This window comes from Colletotrichum karsti, assembly GCF_011947395.1.
Source record: "Colletotrichum karsti strain CkLH20 chromosome Unknown Scaffold20, whole genome shotgun sequence".
Classification (NCBI taxonomy): Eukaryota; Fungi; Ascomycota; class Sordariomycetes; order Glomerellales; family Glomerellaceae; genus Colletotrichum; species Colletotrichum karsti.
The window spans coordinates 440,505-456,796 of NW_024065920.1; the positions used below are offsets into that span (position 1 = coordinate 440,505).

At 54.7% G+C, this 16,292-nt stretch overlaps 5 protein-coding genes across 5 annotated transcripts; 1 reads left to right on the forward strand and 4 right to left on the reverse strand.

Annotated features, from left to right (window-relative positions):
* Nucleotides 1–1,282: 1,282 nt before the first annotated feature.
* CkaCkLH20_06721 (DNA-directed RNA polymerase II subunit RPB1) lies at nucleotides 1,283–6,717 on the reverse strand (the record flags this gene model as incomplete). The annotated part of the gene is made up of 4 exons (XM_038889438.1): nucleotides 1,283–1,398; nucleotides 1,452–1,944; nucleotides 1,995–6,296; nucleotides 6,361–6,717. The coding sequence occupies 4 exons, from the start codon at nucleotides 6,715–6,717 to the stop codon at nucleotides 1,283–1,285; spliced, it is 5,268 nt and encodes a 1,755-aa protein (XP_038745250.1).
* A 1,059-nt stretch (nucleotides 6,718–7,776) lies between these two features.
* Nucleotides 7,777–9,253, reverse strand: CkaCkLH20_06722 (WD domain-containing protein; the record flags this gene model as incomplete). Its single annotated transcript, XM_038889439.1, has 2 exons — nucleotides 7,777–8,827; nucleotides 8,877–9,253. The coding sequence occupies 2 exons, from the start codon at nucleotides 9,251–9,253 to the stop codon at nucleotides 7,777–7,779; spliced, it is 1,428 nt and encodes a 475-aa protein (XP_038745251.1).
* Nucleotides 9,254–9,934: 681 nt separating this feature from the next.
* On the forward strand, nucleotides 9,935–10,856 carry CkaCkLH20_06723 (tRNA guanylyltransferase; the record flags this gene model as incomplete). Its single annotated transcript, XM_038889440.1, has 4 exons — nucleotides 9,935–10,110; nucleotides 10,161–10,333; nucleotides 10,381–10,469; nucleotides 10,533–10,856. 4 exons carry the CDS (start codon nucleotides 9,935–9,937, stop codon nucleotides 10,854–10,856), a joined length of 762 nt encoding a protein of 253 aa, XP_038745252.1.
* Nucleotides 10,857–11,341: 485 nt separating this feature from the next.
* Nucleotides 11,342–11,986, reverse strand: CkaCkLH20_06724 (uncharacterized protein; the record flags this gene model as incomplete). The annotated part of the gene is made up of 1 exon (XM_038889441.1): nucleotides 11,342–11,986. The coding sequence occupies one exon, from the start codon at nucleotides 11,984–11,986 to the stop codon at nucleotides 11,342–11,344; it is 645 nt and encodes a 214-aa protein (XP_038745253.1).
* Nucleotides 11,987–12,640: 654 nt separating this feature from the next.
* CkaCkLH20_06725 (homocitrate synthase) lies at nucleotides 12,641–14,557 on the reverse strand (the record flags this gene model as incomplete). Its single annotated transcript, XM_038889442.1, has 9 exons — nucleotides 12,641–13,014; nucleotides 13,067–13,324; nucleotides 13,380–13,446; nucleotides 13,504–13,737; nucleotides 13,798–13,914; nucleotides 13,971–14,179; nucleotides 14,242–14,314; nucleotides 14,376–14,401; nucleotides 14,464–14,557. The coding sequence occupies 9 exons, from the start codon at nucleotides 14,555–14,557 to the stop codon at nucleotides 12,641–12,643; spliced, it is 1,452 nt and encodes a 483-aa protein (XP_038745254.1).
* Nucleotides 14,558–16,292: the final 1,735 nt, after the last annotated feature.

A 16,292-nucleotide genomic window follows, 5' to 3' on the forward strand; every position in this document is an offset into this window, starting at 1 on the left:
CGGACCCCAAGGAAAGGACCAGGAGAATCAGACGAGCCCTTCAGATCCAGAGAGAAAAAAAAAAAAAGAGCAAGAAAAGAAAGTTTCGACAGACGCCGTTGGAAGCGGGTGGCGCCGCTGCCGCCTTGCGTCCGCGCCGCTCGCTGCCTGGGCCACGAAACGATACAGCCCCCCCTTCTTTCCCTTCCCTCCAGTGTCCAATCCCGATGGAGCCCTCGTTCTTTCTCCAGAGGATGGGTAGATTGTGACGTGTAGATTCTGCCCAACGTCCCTCTCTCTCACAGCTCGCGCGCGCGCGCAATGAATGATAATGACAAGGTGCGGCGGGTTATGGGGCAAGGGGGTGTGGTGGATTGGCACGAGTAGTAAGTGATGACAAGTGCGCAGATCAAAGCCCGACTCCATGTTGCGCATTTCCCCAACCGTGCTCTTCGAATCCACCTTGGGCCCCAGGAGCCAGGAGGACAAATTAGTACCCCCTCTCTCTCTCCGGCGTGGTCATCGAGATGTGATTGATATTGGAGGCGGCGCGGCGCGGCGTGGTGGCGGTGGTGGTGGCCTGGCATTGTCTGAGGCGAACCGCGTGTATGCACGTGGACAATGAATATCACACACGGGGCCGATGACTTGTATAGGATGAACATCATCACAGAGGACACGCTTAGCATGGGAGCCATGATCACGAGAGGGATGATGAACTAGCACACGTTTGCAACAAACCATTCTGGTCCATTTTTGGGTGTCTTTTGCGGAAAAAGCCTAAATCTCCTCTTCCTCGCGAGAAAATTCCAATCTGTGAGCGTCTCTTCTGTGTGTGTGTCTCTCTCTCTCTTCTCGTCTCCCCCAAGAAAACGGGGGGGCCAGGGGCTTTCCTCATACTACGTCTGCCTCCGTCACACGTGAACCTCCCGGTAAAAAAGTAAAGAAGAAACCAAATCACCGTCTCATCCTGACCCCTCCGTGTCGCATATAATACAAACCAGCTTTTTACAGAAACCACAGGGAAGCCTTTTTCTTCTTTTGGGGGCTTTTTTTGTTTTGTTCGGGGATGTTTTGAAAAGTGGTGCTTGAGGGCTTCCCATCCTCTAGCCCACCCTCGCGTAGTGCAATGTTTTGAAATTTGTTTTTGGGTGTTGTTGTCTCTGGAGTACTTCTATGATGCATATCGACCGTGTGTCCCTCCATGCGAAAGAAAGAGATCAGTGACAGCCCGCGTCGGTGATGAGATGCAATATTCCAATCGACCAGAACCAGTTAAGCCGTAGAGTCATTAGTCGGCGTATTAGGAAAGTGAAAGATGGTGGCGAACTGAAAGCGTGATGGAATACCCCATCAGGTCGAGCACTTTTAGTTTCCGGAGCCACCGGGCCCAGGGGTTCGCGGAGACCAGGAAGGTGACTGTGATACAATGTCAGCGTTCAACGCAATCACTTGTGGAACGAGGCACTTACGGTTGGGGAGTAGCTGGGGCTGGTCGGAGACTGCTGCGTCGCGGGAGTTCGCTGGAAGCTCGGGCTCGTGGGCGAGTAGGCATCCGGTGAAGTCGGCGACCACGTCGGCGAAGCAGGAGAGTACGACGGCGACGTGGGACCAGCCCCATGAAGGTTGGGAGATGCCGGGCTGTAGTTGGGACTGGCAGGCGAGTAGCTCGGTGATGTGGGTGAAGCATACTGCGCCGGGGAAGTTGGGGAGTAATGCCTGGGCGAAGACGGCGAAGCCGGCGAGTAGCTTGGGGATGTAGGGCTGTAGTTCGGGCTCGCAGGGCTCGTGGGCCGCAGCATGGGCGACGTCGGCGAGAAGGACGGCGACGAAGGACTGAACTGCGGCGAGGAGGCGTAGCGACCAGCAGCACCGTCCATAAGCGGTGAGGTGGGCGAGTAGCCCGCATTTGGTGACGACGGCGAGAACGAACCATAGCTGCTGAAGGGCGAGGTCGGGGACGTGCTGAAGGGACTTGTCGGTCGTCCAGGGCTCTGGGCTGAGTACGGGTTGACAGATCCGATGCCAAAGCCACCACCGCCGTACTCCGTGCCAAATCCAGTGGGAGAGTCCGAACCAGCACCAACGATGGGAGAGAAGTTACCAGCCGCAGGGGAGCTGAGCGACAAGTACCCAGAGTCCGCCATGGGAGATCCAGAGTCGTACGGTGTTGCAGCACCGCCGGCTTCGCCACCCTTGACGGGCATGCCAGGCATGAGACCCATGCGCGAGTTGTCACTGATGACAGTCTCAAGCATCTTCGGGTCCAGGAGGACCTCGAAGTGACCAGTTCCCATGGGCGCCATCTGACCGAGCATGACGTTTTCAGAAATACCACGGCAGTCATCAAGTTCACCAACAGCGGCAGCCTCGAGAAGAATTTCGACAGTCTCCTCGAACGAGCAACGCATCAGAGCACCAGTGTCTGCACGGTTGATACCGTGACGAGTGACGGCTGAGATGGTACCCCTGTAGGTCATGACATCGCAAAGAAGAGCAAGATGTCTGTGGTTGACGTAGGAACCGTCGAATGCCAAAACCTGTGTCAACTCTCTGACCAGAGCGGATCTTGCTGCTTCAATACCGAACACCTCGACCACTTGCCACAAGTGGTTAGTGTATGTGCGGGTAGAGTCGACACCGTCGACAGCCAAGACCTGGCGCAAAGCAGTTCCTGAGGTGTCAAGGTACCACTCGTTACAGCGCTCATCAGCCTTGGCAGCCAGCAGTGCTCCGTCGTCGGTCTCGATGAGTTTGTTCTCTTTGTTCAAGAAGGCTCTTTCGATACCCTTGACACCACGCAGAGAGAGGGTGTCGAGCAAGTGAGTCTCGAGTCTCTTGAGCATGACGTCGTCCTCCATCTTCTTCTCACCATCCTCGTCTTTATCGTCGTTACCAGCATGCATAGGACGGATGCGAATTACTTGTTCCTCGGCGTTGTTGTCACTGAAGATGACCGCGAGGTCGTTCGGGTACTCCTCCTTGATACGTCGCGCAACATCCTCGACAGTAAGTTCCTTGTCGAGCAACTTCTGTCGGTCCAGAGTAAGACGGAGCAGCCATCGGGACTGGTCTTCCGCTCTGTCGTGCGTTTCGTCGGGAATGAGGTAGTAGGACTCAACCATATCCAAATCATCAGGAATGTTAGTCGAGGTGATGATAGGGTCGTAGTAAATCTCCGTAACGGCCGTGACGGAGCGCAAGGTAGTGTGCTCGACAGTGCTTCGGAGGGCCTTGGCGGCTTCTTGACTGGCGTTTTCCTCGCCGCTCAAGTAGACAACCATTGAAGGTGTCTTGATGTTCTGGGCCAAGTTGAGAATTTCCTTCAGACGGGGTACACCCAAAGTGACGTTCTTGGAAGAGACACCGGCGAAATGGAAGGTGTTCAGCGTCATCTGTGTTGCGGGCTCACCGATGGACTGCGCTGCAATGACACCGACCATTTCACCAGGGCTGACGAAGGCTCGGTCCCAGCGGGCTTCCAATTCTCCCAATACGTGCTCAAAGGCCATCTTGTTCAAGCGCTGCTGGCAAGCGATACGCTTAAAGGCCAGTCTTGAGCGGATCTGGGCCTTGAAGAGGATAGTGGCATTACGGTCGGCTTCCTTGGAGATGTCGTCGTTACCACGAACGATGGTCATCCTGTTGAGCATTGCCTGCACAGCAGGAATGACATCTTGAGGCCTCAAGTCACTTCTCTGGAAGTCTTCGACAGCGAACAGCTTCTTCGAAGTTTCCATCAGACGGACGATGTTGAGAGGCAGTTGCATGGACTCGTCATCCTTCCTCTTGAAGTTGATTTGACGGACTTGTTTGCGATCAGCAAGCAGAGCCTCGTACTCCTCATCCAAAAGTTGCTGGACAGCCGGGTCACCAGAAATCTCGTTGCCGTACTCAAGCCAGTCCAATTCCTCTGGTCTAGTCTCGTCCATGACGTCCAGACGGAAGCGGTTGGCAAACGCCTTGTTGGACATGTTGAGGTGGTCCATTCGCTGCTTCTCGATGTAGATGGCATCGAGACCATCCTCACCGTACAGGAATTGAAGAACATCGCCCAGGGAGTTTCTGACGGTACCGTCATACTTGGCGCTGACGTCTTCAAGGGCCTTGACTAGACGACGTTGAATGTAACCAGTTTCGGCAGTCTTGACAGCGGTATCAATGAGACCTTCTCGACCAGCCATGGCGTGGAAGAAGAATTCGCTTGGCGTGAGACCACGAAGGTAAGAGTTCTCGACGAAACCACGAGCCTCAGGCGAGTAGTCGTCCTTGGTGAAGTGGGGGAGCGTTCGGTACTTGAAGCCGAAAGGAATACGCTTACCCTCGACAATCTGCTGTCCGACAAGTGCAGTCATCTGGGAAATGTTGATGGAAGAACCCTTGGAACCAGAAGAGGCCATGGTGACGGCGTTGTTCAAATCCTTCAAACTCTTCTGCGTAGTGGTACCAGCCTTGTCACGAGCCGTGTTCAGGGCCTTAGAGACCTTGCTCTCGAAGGTCTCACGAATGTTCATACCGGGCAGAGGCTCAAGCTCGTTGGCAGTAGCTTGTTGCGTGAAGGCCTCGACCTCGGCCTTGTGCTCATCGATGTGGACCTGAACCTTCTCAATGGTCAGCTTATCGGGAATCGTGTCACCGATACCGATGCTGAAACCGTTGTGGAGAAGCCAGTAGTTGACGACTTGTTGTACCCCGTTAAGGAACTTCATGGACGCCTCAGGACCGTGCTCGTTGTAGACGATGTGAACGATACCACCACTAGCGGCACCGATGTTCTTCTTCGACAGCAGGCCGTACAGCAGCTCACCGGACTGGATAAGAAGACCCTCGTCCTTAAGCGGGTTGTCTTCCTTCGTATCCGGGGCATTGTGCAAGCTGACGATGTTGGGAATCGCCATGCTCATGATCTGCTTACCCGTCCATCTTGGCCTGGGGCGGATGATTGCTGGCGGAGGGATGACACCATCCCAGTTGGGCACCCAGAGCATGATGTTCATGACCGCCTCCTTGGTGAGGAAGACGTCACGACGGCAAAGCTTGTAAGCGCCAGCAAGTGTATCCTGAACGATACCCATGAGGGGTCCGTTTCTTTGCGGAGACACAATGTTGATCGGAACCAAGCAAAGCTCCTTGACTTCAGCTCTCGTCTCTTCACTTTGAGGGACGTGAAGGTTCATTTCGTCACCGTCGAAATCAGCGTTGTAAGGCGAGGTGACGGACAAGTTGAGGCGGAAAGTGGAGTAAGGCATGACGCGAACTCTGTGACCCATCATAGACTCCTTGTGCAGCGAAGGCTGACGGTTGAAGATGATATAGTCGCCAGTGATCAAGTGACGTTCGACCTTCCAGCCGTACTCAAGTGAAATCTGTCCGGCTCGGCGGTGGTGGCGGAGATCAATTCTTGTACCGTCTGAGCGGATGACGTACTTGGCACCGGGATGCTCGTTGGGACCGTTTTGGACCAACTCGTGAAGCCTGCCGATGTTGTAAGGAGTGACGGTCTCGGGATACGTCAGAGTCCTTGCGATACTTCGCGGCACACCGACCTCGTCGAGAGACAGGTTGGCATCACCAGTGATGACAGTACGTGCTGAAAAGTCGACACGCTTACCCATCAAGTTTCCACGGAGACGACCTTCCTTACCCTTGAGGCGGGCTCGGATAGCCTTCACTGGACGACCACTCTTTTGGAGCGCGCGTGGTTGACCAGCAATGTCGTTATCCATGTAGGTAGCGACATGGTATTGAAGAAGCTGCTCAAAATCTTGGGCGATATGAGCGGGAGAGCCTTCGCGGATGGCTTGCTTGACGTTGCTGTTGGCCCGGATGATATCACCCAGCTTGTACGTCAAATCATCTTCGTTTCTGAGACCCTGACCGGTGCCGTCCATGGAAATACTGGGACGGACAGGCGGAGGCGGAACAGGAAGGACTGTGACAATCATCCACTCCGGGCGGGCGTACTCCAGGTTAAGACCCATGTCTCTCAGGTCGTCATCGCTGACACGGCGCAGGATGTTATGGGCCATCTCGGGCGTGATTTGAGGCTCCTCCTTCTTCTTGACGCCATCCTCACCGGAGGACTCGTACTTCGCAATCAGTTGCAAGGCCTTGTGCCGTACTCTGGGCTGGATGTTGCCACATCCGCCGTGGTTGACTGGGGCCTGCTTCATGCCCAGGCTGTACTCTCCGTCGTCGTTCTTGACTTCCTTGGTCTCGTTTTCGCAACGGGTCTTCTTTTTGCAGATGTTCCAGACGCGGTTGAAGCGAACCTTCGGGTCTCTCGTGTTGACAGCTTGGAGAAATTCAGGGTCGCTCTGAAGTAGCCAGGTTAGCACAATCGAGTCAAGGCGGCTGTCAAACAACGTAGAGCAGACTAACTCTGTCGGCCAAAACCTTGCTGCAATTATGGCAGACGATTTCCAACACCTTCTTGACCTTCTTGATGAAACCAGGGTGGTAGACGGGCTTTGCCAGCTCAATGTGGCCGAAGTGACCAGGACATTCACCCATCGCTTGCGTGCAGGTCTTGCACTTGAACTGACGGTCGATGGACCCCAGAAGGGGATCGTTCAATCCGCCGTCACGCGGCTTCGTGCGCGTCTCATCCATAGTCTCGGGGTAGAGAACATGGCAGACACTCATGTTCTTAATCTCCTCCGGGGCCATGAGACCGAACTGAATCTCCTCCACCGTCTTGATGGGCGCACTCGAGTGCGTGAAGTATAGGTTCGCCATGATGACTGATTTTTCGTCGCGTTCGGGAAGGAAGGTATCGAATGGTAATCGGGAAGTCTGAAGGCGAAAAAGGCGACTGCCGCAGATAAGTCGTTACGCGATCCGGGAGCGTCGCAAAACAGGCGCAAGATGTCGAAAAAGCAAGAATCTATCGCGCGAAACGCTTTTCGCGATGCAAAAGGTCGAGAAAGGTCGTTCTATGATGGCGCTCTTGACCACGCCAGTCCCCGGCCAGCGGCCCAGGAGAAGGTTCCACTGAGCCTCCCGATCGCCACCTCCGGAGCGTGAATGAATCGAAAAATCGCGTTTTTTGCGTCGGTCGTCGAGTCGGAAATGAGCGTACTTTCAGTAGGGCGCGATTCCGACGCGCGTGTGGTGATGTTGATGCGTTGGTTCGGCGTAGGTGTAGATGTGAAGCCGTGGAGGCGAAAGTGAGGAGCGAGGTCAGAAACAAATCTTGCCTTGAGCGGCTGGCGCAGCCTGCCAGAAGACGCTAGCCCGGATTAGGCAATCACCCTCCTTTACGGTCGTTCCTTCCTCTGGCTGGGGACGCGTGCCTAAGGAGGTCTTCAGTACCCACCGAGTACCTGAAACGCACCAATCTTTGGCCAGCAAGTAGGTAGCTGTACTTGAACCCAGCAGACCGACTCCTTGGTTGGCGGGCGCGCGCCGCTGTCTTTTGCTTGAGCCTGTCCGATGAGTCAAAAGTTGTACTATGGATTCTTTCACTGATTCGACCTCGAAGATGGAGACGATAGTCGAGGACAATCGACGCATTCAAGATTTGTCTTCACAGCTTGGCTCGACCTCGTTTCCTCTCACTTGCTCTGGTGGGGACATTATTTGCATTATTAATAAGCAGCTTTTGAAGCTGGATTCTTTCGCATCACGACGAGCACCTCGTCGCGCTAAACTTAACAGGGGTCTGAACGCCAACCGAAGCTCGTCCCATACCTACGCGATCCAACGCCATGTCACGCGTCTACCTTTCTTCATCCTGTTCAAAGCTTGACTGACACTAGATCGTGCCTCCTTGCTGCTCCCTATAAACCCTATCGATCACCGTCTCCTTCCCCTGGAAGATTTCGTTGCGCCCTTCCGTGACGGGATCTTCTCCTCGATCACCTCGCTATCCGGTATCTCTCCGTCCGCACCTGGACTCCTTCTCCTCATGGTTCCGGTAGATACTGCGATAAACTCCTCCTCACTGTCGCTCTCCCCGAGGTCGAAGAGAATTGGCATGCGAAACGCTTCGTTGCCGCCGTTGTTCCCGTGGAGGAAATTGGAGCTGACGACATCAACGTCCTCGTCCTCGGCGTCCAGCCGTCGCTTCTGTAGCTCCTCCTGACCATAGATGTCGAACTCGTCTTCCATCTCCTCGTACTCTTGGTTCTCCTCTACCTGCGCAAAGTCCGGAGCAAGGCGAGACCATTTCTGTTCTGGAATAACGGACCAGATGTATATCCTTCCCGTCTCGAGGCCGCATGTGGCGATGAACGGCCTGTCTGGGTGCCATTCCACGACACCTTGCTCCTCTTTGGGTCCGTCGAGTATCCGAATCAGTCCCGTGCTTCCGATGCCCCTATCCCAGACGTATATTTCGTGGTTGTTGTAGGTGGATGCCGCAACGTACTCGGAGGCCGAGCTGAAGGTGACGTGATTCCAAGACAGCCTGTTGACTTGATCTGAGAATGTGTGTTCCTTCGTAAAGTGTACCGTATCGAGATCGAGATCCTCGGCCGCGAGGTTCGGAATGTGGAAGGTCCTGACGATACGATCTTGCGCGTTGATCAGAAGCAACCGACCGGAGTTGTTCAGCCGCAGCGTTGTTATCACACCGCTGCATGGTTTCTCCGAGTATATTGTCTTCCTGGTCTTCACGTCAATGACGTTCACCCACCCCTTGTTGGTTCCCGCCAGGATATGCTCTCCCGTAGATGTGAATATCGTGACAGTCGTCATTTGCTTCGCGTCTTCCTTCAACTGCTTCTCCGTCCGTTCCCCGTCTGCATGTTTCGGCGCCGACGGAAGGGGGTATTTGACGTCGTTAACGTCCGAGAGGTCGACGAGAATCGGTTGTTCTTCGAATATGGAGGCCACAAACTGGTGACTTGGAGTGTCAGCCGAGCTCTGTTCGGTTCAAGATTTGCCAGACTCACTGGTTGGATGGATTGAGCTCCGCGATGTACGCCGGAGCTCGGAAGCGCACCTCGCGGTAGCGCTTGCCATCTTTCAGATCCCAGAGGATTGCCCTCCATCCTTGACACGCCGAAAGCAGGTAGCGGCCGCATCTTGACCAGCTGAGGGATGTGATACTTCTGTTGTGGCCGCGCATCTTACGCGCGACGCCCATTGTCTCAATATCCCAAATCACCACGGTTCCATCGACCCTGCCGGAAGCCAGGAGATCGCCTGTTCGGTTGAAGCGCAAGCATGTTGAGTGGCCGGACCGGATCGTATTTGTATTGTTGATAGCGTTGATGGCCTCGACAGCGGCGATGGCCTCATTTTCCTCGTTGCTGAGTAGGAAGTTCATGTCGGCAGATATCGGTCAAGTCCCGCAACGTCTGGGACACAGCAACACCACTCGAATCTGCGTGGTTTTCGCTTTGGGTGATAGGGAAGGAAGCTTGGGAGCTCCCAGGTCGCAAAATATTGTTTAGCCGTGCGCATGCGATTGCCTTTGGTTCATCGCGCCTGCAAGGCTGACAGGTGAGATTACAGGGATCAGGCCCGCACTTTTAGGTGCCCTGAAGCAGCTTTTCAGCGACCGACCCCACTGAAGGAATGACAACCCCTCCCCCACCATTCCCGCCTTACAGATGATCTCTACATGGGCTTCAATCCAACGCGTTGTTCACGGTTGAGGCTTGCTACACAAGGCCGACAACGTGATATTCCTACTAGTATTACAGAGATTGTATCTTCTTTGGTCAGGCCTTCTGTTCTCACCACCCCGCGAGCATTCCACCTGCAAACTAGAGTACGAGGACCTGAGCGCTCAATCATGGCGAATTCGAAGTATGCTCTGCCCTTCTTGTGACCAAAACTACGTTTCTAAGTGAGATTTCAAGATTCGAATACGTCAAGGCCTTTGAACAGCCAGACACCCTCTTGCCGAACACATGGATCGTGGTTCGCATCGACGGCAGAGGCTTTACGAAGTAGGTAAGAGACCATCGGCTGAATATCTGAACTTGCCTAAACAAATTTCAGGATGTGCGCAAAGTACTCCTTCGAGAAGCCGAATGATAAGAGAGCCCTTGATTTGATGAACGCCGCCGCCCGGGTGGTGGTCACTGAGCTTCCAGACATTACCATTGCTTATGGCGTTAGCGATGAGTACAGTTTTGTCTTCCACAAATCGTGTACGTTGTTTGAGAGAAGAGCCAGGTATGTAACCTCATGACAAGACGGCGGATCAAAAGCTCACGTAGTCTCAGTAAGCTCGTTAGTACGGTGGTATCAACATTCACAGCAAACTACGTTTACCTGTGGTCACAACATTTCCCTGATTCCCCCCTCTCGCCGCCTCTCCCCAGCTTCGACGGTAGGGCAGTATGCTACCCCAGCGTCTCAAACCTGAGGGACTACATGAGCTGGCGTCAAGTTGACTGTGAGTGGTTCTTGTCACCTTACCAGTGCTCTTACTGAATTACAAAGGTCACATCAACAACCTTTACAACACGACCTTCTGGTCCCTCATTCAGCTAGGAGGTCTCGACAACAAAGCAGCAGAGCAACTCCTCGCCGTAAGCTTCTAGCCCGAGAGGCTTACCTTTTAAAAACACCCAAGTCTCTAACCGTTCCATCAGGGCACCGTTTCCGGCGACAAAAACGAGATCCTCTTCTCCAAATTCAAAATCAACTACAACAACGAGCCCGAGATCTACAAGAAAGGCAGCGTCGTCTTCCGCGACTACGAGCTCGTCGAGCCCGGAACCCACAACACCGCCGAAGCCGCAGACGCCCTCGCGGAGCCGCTCCAGCAGAGCAAGTCGCAGGCCGAGAAGGACAAGAAGAAGCGCGGCAAGGCGCGCGTCGTGATCGAGCACCTAGACATCATCAAGGACGACTTCTGGGACAGGAGGCCCTGGTTGCTGTCCAACAAGCCGGGCAAGACTCCCAAGGAACCTTGAATCGCGGTGTAAATGCCCTATTGTTGGTGGCTGGCCGGTGGTCACCGGACCTTTGTCAAGAAGATGCACTGGCTGTGTTCCTTTCGAGACGAAGAGACTTACGGGATACGGCGACGGCAAATACGAGACGACGGAAGAAACGGGGACAGATACATATGGAGACGGAGTTCAAAATGCCGAATGCTTCAAATTTCCATTCATTGATTGAAACATGACCATGCCATTATGCTGATGGGTATGAGGGTTTTGCACCTCAAATCTACGCCGCGCGTGCTCTATGTAATGCGCCCTTGGTATCTTCGTCTCGGTGGGCTGGCGCGAGACAGTACTTTTAATCATCCCCTGCCTTGTCTTCGCCGATTTTTAAAACTCCGTATCGCTACAGCCTTAATGACTTTGTGGAGAGTGTTGACCGTGTCGTGAGTTTGACGGAGGCCCAGCTGCTCACAGGCAATCTCCGATCTCCTTCAACCTCGAGCAGACCCTCATTTCCCCTTCCTTGCTTCCCTCTTCGCCTTCTTCGCCTCTCTCCTGGCCCTCCTCTCTTCCTTCGACTCTTCCCTCTTCTCCCCCTTATCGGCCTTCTCGGCCTTCTTCGCCTTCTTCACAGCACGTTCCCTCCTTCTCGTCTCCCTCGCCTCTTTCCTCGCCCTCCTAGCCGCCCTCCTCGCCCGCCTCTCTTCCTTCGTCTCTCCCCTCTCCTTCTCAATCCTCACCCCGCCCTCGCTCTCGTCCCCGGTCTCCTCGCTCTCCGGCGTCGACGCCCCGCTCTCCTCCGTCCTCGCCTCCTCCTTCAGCCCGATCGTCCCGTCCAGGAAGCCCCCCCGCACGAAGCTCGCGTACAGCATCCACTTGCCGCCCGACACCTTCTCGACCTGGTTCAGCCGGCCCTGCGTGACCGTCTGCGTGACCCGCCCCTGCTTCGACGTGTCCAGCCCCTGCAGCTGCTCGTCGAAGGCGTTCATCCACCACGTGTCGCTCGTGAAGTGCGCCTTCTGCCCGAGGCCCTTGGTGTTGTCTTTGCGGTTGAGGAGGAGGGGCTTCGCGAGCCCGATCGCGTCGTCCGTCGCGTGGAGGGAGTGGCCTTTGCCGCGCCACCCTTGCGACGAGAGGAGGGCGTGCGCATCCATGGTCGCTCGCTTGGCTTCGATCGATGTTTGATTGTGTGGTATTTTCGAAGAAGGGATATTTGTTTTTTCTTTATTTATCGAGGTTCGTTATTGTGTCATAAGCGGCGGGTGGGAATGCGCATCGTCGAGGTGAAGCTTGGGTTTTGGCAGCTGTAGGGAGGGAGATTCAGCGACGAGCGTTTGGAGATGCGGTGGTCGGTGTACTGGAATTTTTCTTTTCTGCCGTGCTTATCTTATCTCAGCTGCAGCTTCCCAGCCAAACCCCACCAATTGCATGGACCCCGGTCCACGTGTCTCAAGGTCCCTTGAGCTTAAGATTTTGCGAGCTTCACCCAGACAACGAGCGCGCAACCTGAGGACTTTATTCCTGCCTTGGTTGGGGAGCGGTGTGCAAAGATTGCTTGATGAGGGATTCCAGAGCTGATTCCAACGTTGTAGGCGCGTCAGTCAATATTGGGCCGGTTTTTAGCTGAACGTATCTAAAAATATGCACAGGAAGATGATACAGCCAATGCTAGTGAAAATTAGTTTGAACGTTTCTTCGTTGATGTGAGGTATCTGAACTAAACACTTTTGTAGCTCTCCCCTCTATGATTGTACAAGCAAGCAGATGCCCCAATTTTTGATGTCCCGTATGCATCCAGAAAACAATATTTACGCCTTAACCTTCTTGGCAGCAGGCTCCGCTGCGGCCTCCTCCAACGCACGCTTCTCAGGCTCGCCAGCAAGCTCTCTCTCCGCCTTCTCGAACTTGGCCTGCTCCTCGGCAGTCATGTTGGGCAGAAGGGGCTTCTCCTCATCCGAGTTGAGGTTCAGGTGGAAAGTACGGATGATCGAGTCGGCATCGTCAATGGCAATAGGCCTGACGTCTGCGAGCGCCTTGATCTTCTGAGTGACAACCTTGACCTGAGCGTCGGTCATGGTGAGGCCGAGTTGCTCAACACGGCTCTTAATTGCGTTCCATCCGGTCAATCTTGAGGCGAAGTGGACGTATCTGCTCATACCGAAGTCGGCAGGGTTGATAATTTCTATCGAATCATTAGCTTGGGCGCATGTCAATTCCGACTGACAATTGCTTACCGTATGTGCTGGGGTTGTTGAGGATGGCCTTGGCGTGGATACCAGCCTTGTGGGTGAAGGCGCAGAAGCCAGTGATGTAGTTGTTGAAGGGAATGTTGATCTCGACGGACTCGGCGACGAGGTCCTCAAGCTCCTTGAGCTTGTGGAGCTTGTACTTGGACTTGGTGTACTCGGGGGCGGCGACGATCATGCGAGCCATCAGACCACCCAGAGGGGTGATACCGTTGCGCTCACCGATACCGATGACGGAGGTGTCGACTGTAGCAAGAGATCAGTAAATGTTTTCTCACAGAGTTGCTGGATCAGTACTCACTGTGAGTGGCACCGGCCTCAAGAGCGCAGTAGGCGTTGGCGATGGCGCATCCAGTGTCGTTGTGGAACTAAATCACGCGCGTTAGTGCCCGTGTCTCAAGTTGTCGCGGCAAACAGCCACTTACGTGCGTCTCGATGTCGCAGCTGACGACACCTCTCAGAGTGCGGACAAGGTCGTAAACTTGTCTGGGGCTGGCGCAACCGACCGTGTCGGCAATACCGACTCTGTGAACACCAACCTTGTCGACGGCGCTGTAGACGGAGAGCAGATCGACGAGGTCGGAGCGGAAGGAGTCCTCGGAGGAGAAGCGGATCTCGAGACCCTTGGACTTGACGAACTGGATGACCTCAATGGCAGTCTGGAGACGAAGAGGATTAGATCATGATCGTGTTTGGCTCGACAACCAGGGAGAACGTACGTTGATGATGTAAGTCATGTCCTTGCCGTGGGAGTGCTCGCGCAGGTAAGAAGAGGTACCAATGACGACGTCGACACCGTCAACACCAGTCTCGACAGCAAGACGGGCATCGTCCATCTGCTCTTATTAGCCTTCAGGTGTACTTTGGCGCGTGGAAAAACGGTGCTCCTTACGTGGCAGCGGACGTGAGTCAGAATCTTGGCCTTGAGGCCGAGCTTGCAAATGGCCTCGCAGTCCTTGCGCGACTGCTCGGAAGCAGCAGGCGAGGTGAGCTCAATGTAGTCGACGCCGAAGTCATCGAGAGCCTTGGCGATCTTGATCTTGGTCTCGGTGTCGAAGAAGGCGTTGGCGAACTGCTCACCCTCTCTCAGGGTGGACTCGACTGTTGCGTCACTGGTCAATGTCTCTGACACAAACCCGGGCTGCACAATGGGCAGAACATACTAATCTTGTAGCGGTCGACGTTGCTGAGGAAGTCGCCTACGGGCTGGTACGGGTTGCTGTGCTTCTGCTTGGTCTGCGCGATCGAGAGTCAGAATAGAGCGTCATGGTGAGAGCGTTCTTCGGGGATTCCTCACGGGAATGGCAGTGTAGCCGGGATGGTCTGGATGCGAAAAGAGTCAGTCATTGTCGGGACGGCGTCGCGCAGCATCATGCAATACGCACCAGCCTTGTCAGTGGCAGCGCCATTGGTGCCGTTCGAGTGACCATTGGTGCCATTGGAGTGGCCGTTGGCCGGGGCGTCAGGAGTAGGGCACATTTTGTATGATCATATACCGGTCGTCGAGATCTGGAGGTGGTGAATTGAGTTCGAGAAAGGGCAGGTTCCCGAGGTTTGGATGACGACGGGCTTTATACAAGAAAATCAGGAAAGCTTGTTGAGTCACAGGAGAAGATTGGTAACTAGGAAGAGAGCAGCAGAGGCTACCTATATGCAGAGGAAAATTTATGCTGGGAAGCCAAAAAGCAGGCCGACAGAGGCGAGGCGGAACGTAACAAGGTGTGGATTGGGCGGGATGGCCAGTGATGACCGAGTACGGCGTTCGCTGACGGTAGGCTCAGCCAGTCAGTGTGCGAAAAAAGAATTTTTTCCACTCTTTGGCCCCGCTCCAGACACATCCCCGACTGCACCGCGGTGCCATTGACTCTCAATTAACAAATTTCAGGGCCGGCCGGTCCTTACGTCGCTCCTGTCTGTACCCCGCTAGATGCCACCTGAAATGGGCCGCTTTCCGGGCTCGTCATTGGCGGAAGGGACCCCCACACGTCGCGCCGGCCAATCAACCCCCCGTTATCGGAAGATCGATCTCCCACTCTGCTCTCACGCTAGCCTTGAAGCGGTAACACCACATGCTGCAGCTTGCCCGGATTCTGGCCCGTGCCCGGGCAGTTTGCTGCTGCTGCTTCTGCCGCCTGCGCTGTTTGCTGCTGTTTGCCGCATCGCGAGAGACACCGCCTTTCCTTCATCGCCTCGTTCGTGCATGACCGTCGTCGATTGTTCGACATAGACTTGACCGCCGAGAGGGCCTGGGCAGCCCCCCGACGACAAGGGTTCTTGCAGAAGTAGGGTCAACTAGAGGCGCGCCTTTCAACTCCTGCAGCAGCGGGGACCACAGGGACGTTGCATGCCGGACGGAAACTCGAATCCGACATTGGTCAATTGACTCATCCCGTCCGCGAACATGGAGGGCGGTCCGACAAATTAGAGTCTGGATTCTCGAGCAAGCTGACCCGGCTCTCTGGTCCAAAGCGGTAGTTTGGATTCTTCAGTTCATCAGACGGCGTTGGGAGTCGATGGCCTGGAAGCCACGAATGAGCATTTGTAGCGCATGCTCATACAGCGAACAACTCGCATCTGTGCCAACCAGCTCGCACATATTAGACATCAGATCAACTGCCGCCTGCCCGGCCGGTACTAGCAATGTAACCAGCCGCGCTTAAATCAACTCCCAGCCTAGCACATTAGCAGACGCGCTGAGAAGAGAGCTTGCCCTCGTGCCCACCGGTTGCTAAACGGGGTAAGCTCGTATCTAAGACACAATGATGCGGTGTCTGGCGAATGGACTGCTGGGCGGAAAGAGTCCACCGAACCCCCCGAATTACCGTTGCAAGACATTGAGCTGCTCGTCGGATCCTCCGACGGCACCCCGGCCGCATTGCCGACGTCCTCCAAGACACCACTTGCATGCCGGTTACTGGGGTAAACGCTGCTCCAATTTTCCCACCGCGACCCACACTTGAATTACGGAACCCAAGACGACGTCATGCAAGTATGACTACAACGTAAAGCGTCTCCTGTGAAACTCGCAGAAGGGTACGAGACTATGAGTTGGTGAAGCTGCGTTATGGAGATGATCGGTCGAGAAACTAACCGTACGGAAGTTACCGTATATCTTTCCCTCAGTACAGGCAGTGAGATTGACTCACTCCATTGTTGTTATGGTGCTTCTTTTGTGGACTCGCGACTACCACATAATTGTACTGAGGGTGAGTAC